The sequence below is a fragment of the Podarcis filfolensis genome (genome assembly GCF_964270895.1).
Source record: "Podarcis filfolensis genome assembly, chromosome: 16".
Lineage (NCBI taxonomy): Eukaryota > Metazoa > Chordata > Lepidosauria > Squamata > Lacertidae > Podarcis > Podarcis filfolensis.
The window spans coordinates 18,008,711-18,025,521 of record NC_139620.1 but is presented as its reverse complement, the minus strand read 5'-3'; the positions used below and the strand labels follow the sequence as shown (position 1 = coordinate 18,025,521).

General features: G+C 45.4%; 1 protein-coding gene across 6 annotated transcripts; it reads right to left on the bottom strand.

Annotated features, from left to right (window-relative positions):
• Window positions 1-437: 437 nt before the first annotated feature.
• SLC25A44 (solute carrier family 25 member 44) lies at window positions 438-16,799 on the bottom strand. 6 transcript variants are annotated; one of them, XR_014542435.1, is made up of 6 exons: window positions 16,423-16,697; window positions 11,734-11,854; window positions 8,778-9,411; window positions 6,188-6,315; window positions 3,203-4,075; window positions 438-761 (listed from the first exon to the last, which is right to left on the bottom strand). XR_014542435.1 is itself a non-coding variant. In XM_083590493.1 (5 exons), exons 3-5 carry the CDS (start codon window positions 9,397-9,399, stop codon window positions 3,884-3,886), a joined length of 942 nt encoding a protein of 313 aa, XP_083446619.1. In that variant the 5' UTR covers window positions 9,400-9,411; window positions 11,734-11,854; window positions 16,423-16,799; the 3' UTR covers window positions 438-3,883. The 6 variants fall into 6 exon arrangements, 4 of the variants coding, with proteins under 4 accessions (XP_083446619.1, XP_083446617.1, XP_083446620.1 ...); XR_014542436.1 differs by having other exon boundaries at window positions 6,188-6,310; window positions 16,423-16,683; XM_083590493.1 differs by having other exon boundaries at window positions 438-4,075; window positions 16,423-16,799.
• Between the last annotated feature and the right edge of the window lie 12 nt (window positions 16,800-16,811).

Sequence of the window (16,811 nt, the reverse complement as noted above, 5' to 3'; positions counted from 1 at the left end):
TCTGACCTCACCACCACCCCATATAAACGGCAGTTATGCTAAAAAATACCTCATTTTCATTTCCAGCTGCTCTAGTAGGGAAAGATCACTAAAAAGCAGAGCAAACTATCTTGTGGTGAATTCTGCTCATCCACAGGCCATCTTTTCAGTGCCCAAGAATCTTCCAAATCCCCAGGCTAGCTTAGAAGCAGTTGGAAAGCCATTGTTTTAAAGCAGGAACAGGGAACATATGTCTGTCAAGATGTTATTGGATGTCATCGCCAACCACCCTTGACCATAGGCCATGCTGGCGAAGGTTGATCAGTGTTGTCAGTTCAACAACATCTGGGGGGCCAAATATTTACCCACTCCTGATTTTGGAGCATTTCATCCCTGTTGAGCATAAAAGGTCATTTGTTTCCACATCATAAGCAAAAGAAGATTCACCAGGAAAAGGGTCAAATAAATAATAAAAACTTTAATTACACTTCAAAGACTTACGTATTACAGTGCAAAATTGAAACCTGTTTTAATGTACACAAATACATTCAAACTCCATATTGAAACAGCAGGCACAGATATCGGAGATCGCTTGGAATTTTTTCCCATTTAGAGAAGACATGGACAGGCAAATCCTCACTTCTTGTGGCTGTCGAAGATTTCCTGTTGGCCCTACGCACCCCCATGCTCAGATCATGTTTGCATCTGTTTTAAAGGTAGTCACTACAGCTTCCTCAGATCCGTTCAACGGAGCTCCCTACAGATTCTCTGTGTGCTAAAGACTGGAAACAAAAATAATTAATTCAGAGTATCATTGCACTTTAAAAAACAAAGTCAAGATAAAGAATGGAATGAGATTTCAGCCCAAAGTGGTTATTTGTACTTGAGATATGCATAGGACCTCACCAGGAAAAACACATGCCACAAACCGCTCATCATTTAACCAGCACGAGGGATCGGCTACTCTATATACAATCCACTTATAAGGCTCCAAGCATTTTCATAAGGGTTGGTCGTATAGCAGATGAACTGACATAAGTAACACCACTGCAAAACCATCACAGCAGCTTTTCGAAGGGGTAGGGCATTAAACCATCCAACTCCCCTGAGATTATAATAATCTTCCTTTGCCACTTTAGCTTAGAAATAGGAGAGGCTAATGTTTTTTGAGACCCTCCAGGAGGCTGCAAAAAGTAGTGGGTGTGGCACCCCACACTATAGCACACACACTTGCATGCAAGTATGCAGGACATTGTGCCTACTTTATTTTATTCTTTTGCCACCAAAGGGGAAGACAATTTTACCTGGTGGAGTACATCAGGCCCTTGGATCAAGGGTTAGCCACCCCTTCCGCAGAAAAAGCTAATCCACCACACCATCTAGGTGCTCTTAACACATCACCATGTAAACAACCTCCCATCAAAGACAATTGCAAAATGCAATGGAGGTTTATTGTGAAACTTAAAAATACAGAAAAGTGTACAAATTAAGAGAAGGAAATATGTTTTGACTGCTGCTCTTACCAAGGGAAGGGGAGTCAAAAATGCCTCCCACTTGGCAAAAATCAAATTCAACACAATTCCCGGCATGTTGGGGGTATTCTGCACAGTCAACACTACTCCTAGGCAGCCAAAATGTGGGCCTGGTTCTGCTCCCTGTGCATTTGCCGACTATGAAATAAGCGTGCAGCATGAGGACTCCAAGGTCACCTAATTTTATTTGCTTTATTAAACCCCCCCGGGGGGGGGATCCTTCAGTCCTCCAACAGGTCACCACTGGAACCAACAGAAGCCCATGCCACACTCAAAGGCCTAGTTCTAACAGACTGAGTAGGAAACCTTATCTGGGCTGTACCATTTCAGATTCAGGAGGGGCTCACATGGACTGGTCCTCTATTTAAAAAGGGGGGGGGAGTGACCACCCATTAAGAAGGAAGCTCAACTAGCAAACTGGCTTTCTATGGACAGGGTTTTGTGAGGTTTAAATATGGGGGGAAAGTCATGTGAGCCTCCACCTGCACTACTACACCCGAGGCACATGTCTTACCGCCTCACTAAGAACTAAACCAAGAATATGGGGTACAAAACCTTATGGTGATAGGTCCAAGACTTTTGTCTAATTACAGCTGATTTTGGCCAAGTTTGGGGTATTTCACCCCTCTTACTTTCCTGCCCTTTAGTTCTACCCCCTGCCCCATCCCTTTTCTGGGACAGCACACCTCCCTGCCTCAGCCTGGGGTGCATTTAGGTTCAGGGGAGCAGGAAAGGCATCAGAAGAGGGTTGGGGAGGGACACACTGGCCCACATATTCTGCTTCCAGGGCCCACAACATGCCAAAAAAATTCCACAGTACAGTGTTTACAGGGTTTACTTAAAGAACCCTACAGAAACTTACAGGGTTTACTTATTTGCAGAGTACAAGGTCCATCCATAGCCCCTTTCTTGGTTCCTGATTATGGCACTAGAGTAAACTCTGATCCAAGTTAATATATATTTATATATTTAAAAAAAACATTGCTTACTTTAGAGAAAAGGTCCAAAGTGCAGAGAATATCACCTCCCCTGTATTGCTTCCAAAGATGCCCACCCCCGTAATCCATTTTAAAACAAGTGAATTTACTTCCAACATGGTATTACCACCTCTACTCCCCAAATGGCAGCCTTTCACAGGCTTACATAGCTACAAAAGCACCGTGGACACAGGGGAGCAAGGTAAAAAAAAAAATAACGTGCAGAATCAGCACCAGTCACAATAGAAAAAATAGTGACAGAAGCAAGATGTGAGGACAAAATGGAAATACGCCCATCACTGGAAAGGGGGTTGCCCTGCTTCTCCTACTAGCCCAACAGCTGAAAGCTCTTAGATCGGAAACAGGAACGCAAAATAACTTCAACCAAGGTGGAGCCAGACCTGCAAAGGGCTGCAGTCTCAACAGGCTGCCCTGCCCAGACAAAAGGAGAAGCTTCCGCTCTTGCCCTCTGCAAAAGCAGGTGTAGAGCTCCTTCCCAGTTACTACACTTTCATGAAACACTCATTCAGTGATTGGGACATACTTGTACAAAGATCAAAAAGGAAGTATTATACAACTCTTTTCAGCAAGATAATTATGTTCTGCCTTTCAGATGAATCCTAAAAGGGGGGGGGGGAAGCAGATTTCATTGTGCTTAAAAGAAAAGGGGAAACAATTTTAGGATAGGAATCTTCTTCCTTTTTTAACACTCACATTTGCAAAGGCCACAGAATAAAGGGTGCGTCCTCCCCAGAGAGGACTTTAATCCCAGAAGATACATGCACGTACCAAAAGTACAACTGTGCACCTCTACTGCTGCAGACTCTCAAAAGGAACTCCTTGCTTTTGGTATATCTCCCCGCTTTCAAATCTTAAATCTGTAGATGTTTTGGAGGGGTATCTGAGGGGACTTTTTTTTTTTTTTTTACTAATGACTTCTTTCCAGGAGGTGTGTACTGTTGCTGCTGCAAGTGGCAGTTTCTGCAGCTCACGGGTGGCGGCGGCAAATTGCACAAAGTCTTCCAAGGTAGGAATTTGGCAAAATGAAGAATAAAAACGCGTTTTCAGAAGATCGTGTTGTTTTGCTTCATTCGTTTAGTTGTGGTGTGTTTCCTTTTAATTCAAAAAGGAAAAAAGAAGAGGCGCAGGGATTCCTTCACATATGAGCAAGGAGTTTTTACAGTAGGTGCTTTCTTTTACAGAATGCTGCAATCAATCCAAAGGGGTAGACAAATACTGGGGAAGGGGACTTTTTATATACTGTCCTTTGCATTTAATCCTTCACTAACAAATACTTGTTAGAAAGCTCTCTGTGCTCACTTTTTGGTGGCTTTTCAACCATGCCAATGGTCCAAGAGATTACAACCAAGTCCGACTCCCCCTTCCCCAGTTTTGCTACCAGTGCCTTGAGTCCACCAACTCTGGACGGAGGCTCAGTTTCTTCAGAGTCTCGTAGCCCACCACGATGACAATGGTGGAAGGGGTGGCGGAGATGATGCGGGCCGAGAGGCCCTTCATCAGGCCCCAGGGCCCTTCCTCTGCTACCAGCTGCTTGAAAGTGAGAACAATGGAGCTCTTGCCTTCCACCTGAGCGGGAGAAAAGAACAGCCACAAAGTCAGAGGTTCACATGGAAACAACACAGGAGAAAAAACTGGACAAACCAAGCAAGCTTGTTTTCTCCTGCTCCAGAAGCTAGGAACCGAACCAAAGGATTCAAGTTACAAGAAAGGAGATTCCAGCTAAACATCAGTTAAGAGCTTTCTGATGTTACGAGCTCTTTGACAGTGGAATATACTCCCAAGAGAGATAGTGGACTCTCCTTCCTTGGTGGTTTTTAAGCAGAGATTGAGTGGCCGCCTGTCATGTACCATTTAGCTGAGATTCTTGCACTGCAGGGAGTAGGACTAGATGACACTTGGGGTCCCATCAAGCTCAACAATTCTATGCTTCTACGACCCACCCCTCCCATCAAAACAACCATATTCAATGCTAAGAAAAGCCCAAGATACCATATTGCCCTGAATATAAGCCGCAAATAAGCTGCACCTTTAAAATTCAATATAAAATTGGAAAGAAATAGAAACAGCAGTGGTGGCCAGATGGGCAAGAAGAGACATTCTGAGGGGGGGACGCAGCTCGCCTCACACTACGTTAGGCGGGGTGGGACAGCAAGTGCCGGTAGGGGCTGCCATGGCAGCACTGCCATGTGATCCCCCTCTGCCTTCCCCGCCACTGTTAATGGAGCCAGGGTTGCCCGCCCTATGTCCGGAGTGGCGAGCGGCGGGGCAGGCAGAGGGGGATCGCATGGCGGTGGCATGGCAGCCCCACTGCTCCCGGCACAGGGCGGGCAACCCCTCGCCCACAGCAGCAGAGACGAACAGTGGGAAGCACGAAGTGGCAGCACCTGCCACCCCCGCTCGCCAGGACTCCAGCAGGAGTTAAACGAGTTAAGGGCAGGGTTCACTATGTCTGTTTCAGCCAATTTTGGTAAGGTTGCGAATACAAGCCGCACTTTAACTTTTCACAGTCAGAATTGGGGGGGGGGGGAGTGTGGCTTATATTTGGGCCAATACGGTAAGTTACAGAAACAATGGAATTGTGCCAAATTCATTCTCTTTTCAATGTTTTCATTGTATTTCTATTTTATTTACATATTTTAAAGCAAGACTGCCTTTCACGCACAAGTAGCCAAGATAACACATGGCTACTTCAGAACCCTCAGCTATAAAGCTTTCAACAGCCTGGCCTGGGGCCCACAAAGTGTGGCTGGCCTAGATGTGCAGTTGCCAAGATACTGCCCTGTCACCTACAAGAGCCTGGGCCAACGTCATGTTTGCTTATTTGTTGTGTTATATACTGCCTTTCTGCGTGGGCACCCAATTCTAAAACAACTTACATGAAAGGTAAAGATGGCCCTACGGTGGTAGTGGGAGGGCAGCCTGACTGGAGCAGACCCTGATGCTGCGTTTCAGAGATGCTCAGGATTAATCAGAAATGCAGTGGTACATGAGGGATGACTCTCCACAGCTCTCCCCAAATCAGGTGCTTTTCTACCTCACACTAAATGACTGATGCACTCTGAATGCCTTGAAAGTACAGTATGAATCAGTTGAGCTTCAGTACTCTGGCAGAAATAAATGCCCAACCTGGCTGACTTGAAGTTGTAGTCCAAAATATCTGGAAAAGGCTGCCCTCAACATTCAAACATACCTTCTGGAGGTGGTCTTGAATCCAGCTTTCCCACTAAAGACCCAAGCAGCCGCAGAGCGCCTTTCATGAGTCAAGGCTGCGGCACCACCTGCAACCACCTCCTCAATAGAGCGATCTGTACTCTGGAAAACTCTAGGTTAAACTACCACACTGCATTATTTGAGGGCCTGCCCTTGAAGATTCTGACTAGAAGCTAGAGTTAGTCCACAATGCAGACACTAGAGGCTGCTGACTGGGACCAGCTAACAGAACCAAACTTCACCAGTGCCTCAGCATCCTTCCATTTCTGAGCAGGACTCAAAATGGTGAAATTTACCTGTAAAGTACGAGACCTGAATACATGGACAGGATCACAAAGCTGGAAAGTAATTTGAAGGTCATCTAGTTCAAGCACAGGAGAGGCCACCAAGGAACGCCTAGTCTACCGTGAGCCCCTGCCAAGGTAATCATTTAAAACGATGCTTTATTCGGCCGTAGGATGCTCTTACCTGCACGCGAGCCCGGATGACATCCATGGGGTTGGTGAGAGTGGAAGCTGTTGCAGCAGCCATTGGCCCAGATATGGCTTGGAGGAGCAAGTGTGGACAGTCCTTGGGTGTCAGGCTGGAAAGCTGTTCTGGAAAGAGGAGTGAGAGCCAGGTTATGTATACCAACATATATGTTGTGCCATTTGTGCTTCCACAGTCAGGGGCAATCTACCTCACTGTGCTGGTGGTGAAGACAGAGCACAGGGGAGGGCTGCTGCCTTCTGGTCCTAACTGGAAGCACCTGTTTGGTAGCTGCTATTAGGGGGAAAAGGCTGGGCTGGATGGAAAACTCAGATCTGGCAGGGATGGTCCGAAGTGACATTTTTCTGTTTTAGATTACTGGTGCTTTGCCAAATGTTTTCCAACTGCAACAGGCAAAGCATTTAAATAAAAAGGAAAGACAGAACCCTTTAGTGGCTGGCTGTTTTATATGAACTTGTATCAAATGTTTTTTCCTAATCCACACACAGGATAGTGAGACAGTATCATATTTAAGTCCAGTTTTAAAAATGGTAATCCCAGAGTAACATACAAACTTTCATGTTCTCTCCCCACCTTTTAGTCAACAAAGAGCAGCCATTGTTTATTTATCACAGGATGTCTTGCTGCAGTACGGGACTTGTGGGCTCCAGGCACAGTCTAACCTAATTAAATCTGCAAAATGCTTCTTCCTTTCCATCTCAAGACTGTCACAACTAGCAAACAGGAGCTACCATCATACCCAGCAATGTATTTTCTCTACCACCCTTCTTCTTTGTTGTTTCAGGGAAAGGGGGTTATACCCAGTACTTGGTTTGGAGAAGAGTTCCATAAAGACTGAAAGGTTGCAGAATACATTGCAATTCTGGGGCTTATGCTAATCAAGGAGTCTTTTTACTCATACCACAGGTTTTTCCCCCCTGAAGAAGCAACATGGCCACTTGGCTTTTTGTATACATACCCTTAGCTGCAATAGCCTTCTGTAGCAAAACCAGCTAATAGTCTTGAGCTTTCCTTGGCATTCACATTTCAGATGTGCACATGCATTCAACAGATAGGCTTTTCCAACAAAAGCTCAAAACCAATTATTGGGTGGGGGGAGGGGAACTAATATACAGCCTTTACACCAACCGGTTCCCAAGGTGGCTCAAATTATTTTTTAAAAAAACATTTAAAGCCCAGTAAACAGGTTCACAAAGGCCTGTAAGCCTCTAGAAGGTATGGAATGTTGACAACAATTGAGCCTATAGGGATAAGTAATACTAACTCACCCCACTGTGAATTTGGAAGTTCCAGTTCCAGACACAGAATGCCAAATAAAAGCTCTCTTTCCTTCGCTGCTACCTTTGGAGATGGAGTGGGATATACTGCTGCCTAATCACCTATGCTAAAATCCTGGATTTCTCCATTATTTTCCATAGGCAGCTCTCACTTCTACCCCGGAGGAGGGGGGAAATGGATTGTGTCTGTGTGCGCAAAGGAACCAGACATCAGACACGACTGGTTGTCTATAAATTAAATTATGGTTGAGACACAGAAATGTTAAGTATCAACTGAAAAAGGAAAAGGAGAATGATGGAGGGCAGTGGGAGAGAGGTAGTTGGCTGACTCATCTCTACAACAGCTTGTACCTTTGGAAAAGGGGAGGAATAGGGTTGGGGGGCATAACTCCCTTCCCTGCAGTATGCAGGGAAAGTTAAGAGAAAAGGTTAAAAGGGCATATTTTCTCTTTCACCTCAGACAAGCCTATATAGCATTTAATTACTCAGGTTTGGGGCTGGCAGCCAGCCCTTCACCTAATCCCTCTAGAGTTATACAACACAGCAGAGGCTGTGACCCTTTCCCACTTCCTGAAACTCCTCTGCAAGAGGCCTCAACAGTGCTACAAGGCTCTTGTTTGAAATTGGAAGGAGCCTTGTATGGGACAATGCCTCTTACGGCAACATTTTGTTGCAGGTCTTACTTGTAAAAGCAACTTAAATTCATGCAACCCCCCCCACACACCCCACAACAATAAAAAAGAGCTCAGCAAGTAACATGGGGGTTGCGACCCAGGATGTGTCTTCTTAGCAACTTATTATTGTAATTTTTAAGTTGTTTAAAGCTGTTTTTAACATTGCGCAATATTGTGTTTTAATATTAATGTTGTGCTTTAATTGCTGTAACCTGCCCTGGAAACTTAAGGTGAAGAGCAGATAATAACACCGTAATAACAAATGAATGATGGTTTGAGTTGACAATATATGCTTTCAGTCGTAAAAGAGAAAAATGAGATGCTTGCCAAACACATCTGGGGAAGGAGTTCCACAATCTCTGAACTAAATTGGGATCTGGTTCCTAAAAGGTTCTGGTTTCAGTCACCACTACTGACGCCATCTCAGAAGGTAGGAGGCAGCTGGGAGCAGGGGCCAGATTGGCATTCTTAACATGTGGACTGGGGTTTGTATGGGAGCAGTTCCTGCAGTTCCTCTGGTCCCAGCCTGCATAGAGCTTGCAAAGGCAGAGGGTGAGTTCTGATCACTGCCAGAGAAACGAACAGAAGGGAAGTCCAAAGACTGCTTTTGTTTCTCACCTGCATAGAAATGGTAGAAGGGCCACCAGACGGCGCTGTTGGGAATGTAAGTGAGTAGGGAGGCCACATAGCCCCTGTAGAACCCCTTCAGCCCGTCGGTCTTGAAGATCTGCGCGATGATGTCCCGCGTTTGTCCGAAGACCGGGAACCGTTTCCCCTCGTGGGTCTGCACTCTGAACCGGCCCATGGTCTCGCCTTTCCGTTGCATCATCAAATGCTGGGAGATCACATCGATGGGCACCGTGATGCTCTGGGCCACGAGGGAGGCTGAGCCACCGGCCAACAGAGACTTGACTGTGTTACTGCTGGTGTACTGAGAGAAGTACTTGCGAGTGAGCTCGTACGTCGTCACGTAGCACTGGCCTGAGATTAGGGTGAAGGTGTTGACCAAGAAACCCCGGTAGAGCCCAGCTGCCCCTTCTGCCCGCAGGATCTTGACAAAAGCGTCAAAGGTCCCATTGTAGAGGCTCTTTCCCTTCTGGACCTGCAGCCGCGTCCGGATAAGTGTGAAGGGGTACACACTGACCCGGATCATCATGGTCATGCAGACGCCAAAGACGTAGAATTTCTTCTTGTCCAGGTGCTCCCACTCAATGATCTGGATGTTGCGCTTGTCCTCCATGGCTGACGCCCCCTAGTAATGAGGCAGAAAGGATACACTGATTATTCCTAGACAAACTGCTCATTTGGGATTAAGGCTCAGCTGCCCAAACCTGCCCACAGTATTTAATCAACCATCAGCCAGGCCTCACAGCAGCTTTCGTCAAACCAATGCCCTCCAAATGTTTAGGACTGGATCTTTTGGATCATAACTCCCATCAGTCACAGCCAGCACAATCTCTCAAACTCACATGGCGTTTGTGCTGTGAGCCAATTCTAGAAGTCCATGGAAAGCAATTCTACAGAATATTAGCTCTCAAAAGGTTTTGATTAGGATTGCCACCCAATTAAAAGAAATTGCTGCTGATTTATAATTATATGAATGTTATCAAGTCTCCATAAATTTGCAGATGATAGCAGTTGTGACAAAGGCACTCTCTTCCAGTTTCAGATTATGTATTCACAGGCCCTAGCAGGCAGATGGGCATTTCCTCCTATAAGAGAAGTAGGAATGCCTCTAAGATGGCATACATCACCTGGTTTTGCTAGCTCCTTTAAATTGTGTGAAAGATACTGAAAAAATCTGCCACCCAGTTGAGGGCACATTTTAAATAAAACAAACTGATTAATCAGCTGAGCACCATATAACCTAGTTGCCATCCTTTGCAGTTCCCAGGTGCTGCAATCTTTTATAGTGTTCACTTTGATTTCTATGATTTTCAGTGATGGTGCAGCAGCAGTAACAGTGAGAACCTCAGCTATTTGCCCAACCATCACCTTTCACCAGAATTATGCAAAACAAGATTTCTGTGCAAACTGGCCTAATTCACATAATAGATACAACTTGCAGTATTTCTTTTCAGTACAGTCTCAAGCAGATTCCAAATGCTACAGCATTCTTAAAGGTTATTGCTTTAATTGTTTTGCTTTTGCTTTTTTTGTTTGTTTCTCAAGTCACAAAAAACCTCACACATTTGTCTTTTGAGAAGACAGGGCCAAACTATATAAACTAGTAGTCAGTATTTTCTCAGAATGTTTCATTCCATTTCTTACTCCTTTAGAGCAGCAATGAAAGTCTCAGGAGCAACGGTGTCCATACTGCTTCTGAGTTCACAACACAACCTTAAACTGGCTCTTCTAGAAAACCTGCCCATTTGCTGGGAAGAAAGCCAAGGTCTCTTTCCTGACAGCTTTCCCAGAAGTGGATTGAAAGAAAACTGGGCGGGTCCATGTTCAGGTTTTACCTGTGTAGCTCGGATAAATTCATTTTATTCTCTAGACCAGCCTTTGCAAACCTGATGCCCTCCAGATGACTCAGTTTTGACAATTCTCCCAAACCAGTTTGGAGATGTGGGAATGTGACATAAGCTCCTGTCTTTGATTCCCTCTTTCTGGCAAGGACTCCAGTTCCCTTCTTCCATTTCCAAGTATTTTCTAGCCATAGTTTGCTACAATGTCCAGTGCCCTGAGCTTTAAAACAAGGGTTTCCAACCAGGGATTGGAGGCAAGTGCTACCTCTACTTCAGACAACACAACAAACTATTAACAGAAGAAACTTGGGAATGGAGGAATCAGTGAGCACAAGGGGAGAAGCATGCACACACACCTGAAGCACGTTCCAGATCTTCTAAGGCTCCAATAGTAGCTCTGCTTAACTGGGAGTAAGTTCCACAAAGTTCAGTGGGATTTACCTCTGATTAGACATGTGCTGAAAGCCATGATTTGGGGAATTAGAATATGATGTCTGAACTGGGGTAATGATGGGAGGACTATGCCAATACATTTGATGTAAAGTTCATCACTTTTAAAAAATTGCTGATAATTTTGCAAGCAAAATATTCAAATTCTGAAAATGGAGTGTGCTGTATCAATCAGGCACAGCTACTTAATTTGCAGGGCTATCAGGGCTGCACTTCCAAAATGCCATGGTGTAATTGCAGAATTTTTTTATTTTTTTTTTTGGCATCAGAAATATCCCAACAAACACAAGGACTAGGAATCAGCATAAACTAAAAGAACATAAAGACACTAAAAGTTAATGGCAGCTTTCAGTACAAATTGACCTCAATGTCCTTTTTCAACAAGCTATTAGGAATGGGAATTAGGCATGCCACGTAGTAGTGGCCCCTTTCTTATATTGATGATTGTTCCAAAAAGTGAGGCTGGGAGACCATTCCCCTGCTGGACTTTATTTCGGCTCTTTGGCTTGCCTGCTGCATGATGCCTGAACCGAGTCATTCTCAAGCAGCACAAAATTCTGGATGAAGAGATGTTTATTTATTGGATTTATATATCTCCCTTCTTCCCAACAGAACTCATCTAAGGAGAGGCAAAAATTGTAGCTACTAAATGGTACCTTTTACTGAACATGTAGTGCAGGAGGATTCGTGGGCAAAGATGAGATCCTCTCCCCATGCATGTTGAGTTCCCAGCTATTGCCAAACTGTCAGAGTTCTTCCCTTCCTGACACCAACCTTCTGTAAAGTAAAGAGAACAGATTATATTTCATAATAAGCACTATGTGTTAACAGGGGATGGAGGTAAGGCAGAGAAGAGAGCTATGGCGACCAGCATGGCAAGAATCTCACCCCACTGTAGATGATATGCTCTCTACCATTTATGCCTTTGCAAAACCTAAAATATTGTAGGTTTTGCTCTACAGTCCTGAAGACTAGAAACCTGATTTTAAATGACAGCTGAAATTCTCAGAAATCTGCATAAACAACCCCATTCTGATATTCAGTTCTACATTCCATCTCAGCTGCACAGACCAAAGTCCATCCACAGGGCAAAGTTGGACTTTCTGCGGATGGAAGAGGGAGCTTCCTCAAGTCACATTTTTCTTTGACCATCGTGCTCCTCTCCTTCACATCTCTAACCAAGAAAATGTGTCCTATTCAGTCATTTATAGCTGTGTGCATAGGAATGCAAGAAGCTGGCTTATGCCAAGCCAGATCAATGTCCATTTAGCCCATTACGATCTATTCTGATAGGCAGCGGCTTGCCAAGGCTCAAGGTCCTCCCCAGCTCCAGCAGAAGCTCTTAAAGTTACTAAGATTTCCTTCATTGGCAGGGGTTGACCTTTGAACCCCTTCCAGTTCAATGATTCTGGAATGAAAAAAGTGAAGAGGTGTCAAGTGGAATTAGACCCTCCACAGCAGGGCTGATGGAAGCCTGGCTTCCTATCTCTCCCTCTGCTGCGACCAAATAGGATGGAAAATGCTCCCTGAAAATAGGAAATTAATTAAGCCACCAGGAAAGAGGTTCTAGTTCAACCAAGGCCTTTTCCCTACTCTGCTGATTTTCTATTTTCAGGCAGCTTTAAAATATACCCCCCAACACACACACACTCTTCCACCTGCTGCAGATGAAGGCTAGCCTAAACGTCATTTGAAGCGCAAAATATGGCAAACTTACAAATAAGTCTTCAGATTATTAGCTTATTTTTTTTTACTAACCCGTTCTTCCAAAATTGCAAATGTAAATTGTGGACCAGCAGCTAGCAAATACTGTAGACTTGTGTCAATACATTTTAAGTGAGACCTGGCCTCTGTGGGCAGCACTTAGGAGGTGTAAGCAGAGCAACAAAGAGGTTAAGACATAGGATGCACACAAGACCATACGACAGCCTTTCTCAACCTGTGGGTCCCCAGATTTTGTTGAACTACAACTCTCATCACCCCTAGCAAGGCCAGAGCTCAGGAATGATGGGAGTTGTAGTCCAACATCATCTGGGGACCCACCGGTTGAGAACTGCTGCCATAAGGGCTAATGACCCTGATAATAAAATCTATTGGCTTATTCATCTGAAATGGTTAGAATCCTCCACAAACTCAGAAATCCTATTCTCCCACATCTTCCTTCCCTTGTAAGATTCACTGATGTAGCCTTGCACTTTGTTTACAAATCAGCTGAGATGCAGTTTCCTTAGTGGTGGCTGCTACATGGTAGAAATCCACTTCTTAGCCAAACTCTAAGAACGGAGTCTTTCTAATCCACCAGTGGCCAGCTGGATGCTTTTAGGGATTCCATACCCCAGGGCTATTCTTGAAGATGGTTGGGAAGCTGCAGCTCATGCAGAATGTAGCTGTCATGTCGTTATGCACGGCAGCAAGACAGAGATAATACGCCACTGGTACTTAAAGCCCTGAAGAGCTTGAGACTCAAGTATTTAAAGGAACACTTTCCTCAGTACTTGCCATCAAGAAGATGCTCCAAGGTTATCAAGGGAGGACCTGCTCATGGTCCCCCTGACAGGTATGGCCTGTAGGGTGGTGACACAAAGTAAGACCTTTGTGGTGGTAGCAGTGCCTCAGTTTTGAATTCCCTTCCTGTGGAGATCAGTTGTCCCTCCTGTTATTCTCATACATAGCTGGAATGGAGCTCAATAGTCTTAAGTATCACTGTCTGCTGAACTTTATGAACTTGGCTAACTCTCTAAAGCTATCTGAGGTCGTGACCATCACCATATCTTAAACATTTCTCACCACCCCCATTCTCTACAGCCTGCTGGCTTATATATAGCCGTCTGCATTTATTATTTTTAAGATAGTGTTGCATTTTATTTGTTGATATTTTCAGTTCCTTTTTGTTAGTTTCTGGTATTTAATTTTTTGAATGCTGCTTTGCATATAATTCTTCTATTAAAAGCAGGCTAAGAAATCCAGTTATTTTTTTAAGGGACATGTTTCACTTCAGCAGTATAAACAAGCCCAAGTTTATAAAAAGCTGCAGCTCTCTTTAAACGTGATTCTTTGGCCAATGAAGTTGGGGCTTTTGTGCTCTAGTGGAGAAAAAAAAAGACAAGGCTCTGGGACTTGCCCAGAACAGGAGCTGAGCAAGGGCCCACCCCACTTGACACAGTTCTCGAGGGACAGTAAGAAGTCCAACAACTGGGAAGGCAGCAGGCACTGCTAATTTTAATTCTGAACTCATCTCTGCAAAGGCTAAAGGAAATTAGGGTAGCCAAGTAGTTTAACATTTACGTAGCTTCTTTCCCCAAAACAAGAAACAAATATTGTGGTGTTAGTAGCTGGAGCCTTTCTACAATGCACCTACTTCAACATCTCCCTCCACCACCCCCAGTTCACAGTGTGGGGAACCAAGTCCTACCATGGAACAAGGCCATGGCTTGCAAGTCTGCAGAGTCACGTGATTACACAGAAAAACTGAGAAGAAGAGAGTCAGGTATTGTGAATTCTAGAGTAGATTCTCAAACTGTTGGATGACATGCTAAATATATCAGTACAAATCACAAAGCAAAATTCCACAAGGCAGGACAAAAGTACCAAGATTCATATAACACTCTGCAGAGTGCTACAGAAATACAACCCCAGCACACTGCTGTATGTGGAATTAGCATAAATATTATCTAATATGTCCGCTCAACTCCTGTGCTCATTTCTACATATTTCGAAACCCACAAAGCCCAATGCAGCTCTCTTGCAACCTATTGTGGGTTGCCTGGAATGGTTGTTTACTCTCTCTCTCGTCACATTTGGTGGTAGGCAGCAGAACCAGGAGTATGACTGTGGCTCCAAGGTGCCACCATAAATGGCTGGTGGTCTGTGTTTCACTCAGCAGGTTGTAATTTTGGCAGGTATGCTCAAGTCTTTGACACCGCTTTCACCTCTTTATATCCATGAACTAGAAACTTATTTAGGAGAAAAAGAAAGGGCTTCCAGGTGACAAACGCCAAGGTTTGTCACCATGCAGCAGACACATGGTTGTGTGAAAAAATAAGCTGGGGAAATTGATGGACAACTGATATCAGCACCTATGAGGCTGACAACGAAGTACCAAAAGGCATACATGACACCTCAGAGGACTTCTCTGGTGCCTGGAGGTTCCCTTCTCTCCCCACTGCCACCCCTGAAATCAGCCTTGAAAGACCTATTCTACTATAGCCAATAGAGGAGATTGCAGGCGTGGAGGTACCTGCAAGTTTCTCTGGTTGAAATGGGCCCCAAAAGGTTGGCAACCCCTGTGCTCCAGAAGCAACTTCTATCCTTATACAATCTACAAGACTGCACTAGCATCCTTCTCATATTCTCTTCCTCCCACCCAAAGCCTTACATAATTTCATCTCCACAGTCTATGAGCCCCAATAGTACCTTTAGCATGCTCCTACTCACGTGCTCAAAAAATTCTAGTCTGCTTCATAGCTCCTCCATAAACTAGTGCAGAGTTCCCAATGAACCCACCTTGGTCCCCTGCCTGCTCCCCCAAATACTCTTTTTAATATGCCCAAATCCTCTTTCTCCTGCTCCAAATCTGCAGCCCACATCCCTATTCCCACCCCTCTTCTTCCAAGCCCCTTGTAGCATTTTTGTTTTCCACTTTTGACACTTGAGATGTCAAAAGTATATTTTTATGACCAACCTTGCTTTTGTAATTTTGAACTGGTTTTTTTTATATTAAAAAAGTTTCGTGTTTTTGTTGCACATTAATGTTGTGCTTTCATATTAATGTTGTGCTTTAATAGTTGTAACCTGCCCTGGAAACTTAGTATTTATTACTATAATACTTTGTTGACCGCCCTTCACCCTATTTCCTCTCCACTCTCCCCCCCCCGCGGTAATCTGCCTCACAGGAACAAGCCTACTCCCCACAACATCACCTCCTCCCTATGGGGTGCTTTGGCCCTTTCCCCTTCACATGACCTCCTCACCCCAATAGGAGTCCATCCCCATTGTAATCAACACTCTCATAAACCTTATAACATAGACACCACCCCCGGCCAGACACACACATAATACAACACCCTCTCGAGGCCAGCTGTTTCTGTTTTTAGTCCCACCAGGGGGAAAAAGGCGGGGTATAAATAAATTAATAAAATATCGTGGGCCCTTCCCCCAACTCTGAACACACCACACATACCTGCTCCCCTCCCTACAAACGAATCTCGGGGGGGCGGCTCTTCGTGTCCCTAAACATCAGCTCCCGCTTTCATCACGCACCTTGCACCCCCACCCCACGAGCCCCCCATAGAGGGTGCTTAGGCCCCTCCTCCTTTCATAGGCCCCGCCCCGCGCCCCTCACTCACCTCCTGGCGGCGGTTGGGCGTCCGCCGTCCCGTCCCCTGAGGAGCCACTCTCTTCCTGGCCCCAGGCAGCGGCCCCGGCCCCAGCGCGCCCCCTAGCAGGCTGCCTCGCGCTCGACCCCCGCTCCGGCTCTGCCTCCTCGGCTTCTCCTCACGGTGTCCGGGCGAAGCCCTCGGGCCAAGGGGCGGGGCCTCTCGGCCACCCGCCCGAGCCAGTCACCGAGCGGCAATCGTTCCTCGCGCTCCAGCCCCCATCTTACTTCCTGGCTAACCGAGGCCTCCTGGCTGGCTTCATCTTACTCCGCTTGCGCTCGCCTCGCTGCCAGTGACAAAGATGGAAGCGGCGGGAAGGGGGCGCACGACGAATTAAAGAGCGCATGGAGGCGGAAGGG

Bases quoted from the DNA above. Each gene is read 5' to 3' on its own strand.
- SLC25A44 (XM_083590491.1), bottom strand. From the start codon at position 9,399: ATGGAGGACAAGCGCAACATCCAGATCATTGAGTGGGAGCACCTGGAC. The intron at 6,311-8,777 runs GTGAGAAACAAA...TTTCCAGAACAG, and splicing joins CTTCTACCATTTCTATGCAG to CTTTCCAGCCTGACACCCAA. The intron at 4,076-6,187 runs GTAAGAGCATCC...TCTCCCGCTCAG, and splicing joins TCATCCGGGCTCGCGTGCAG to GTGGAAGGCAAGAGCTCCAT.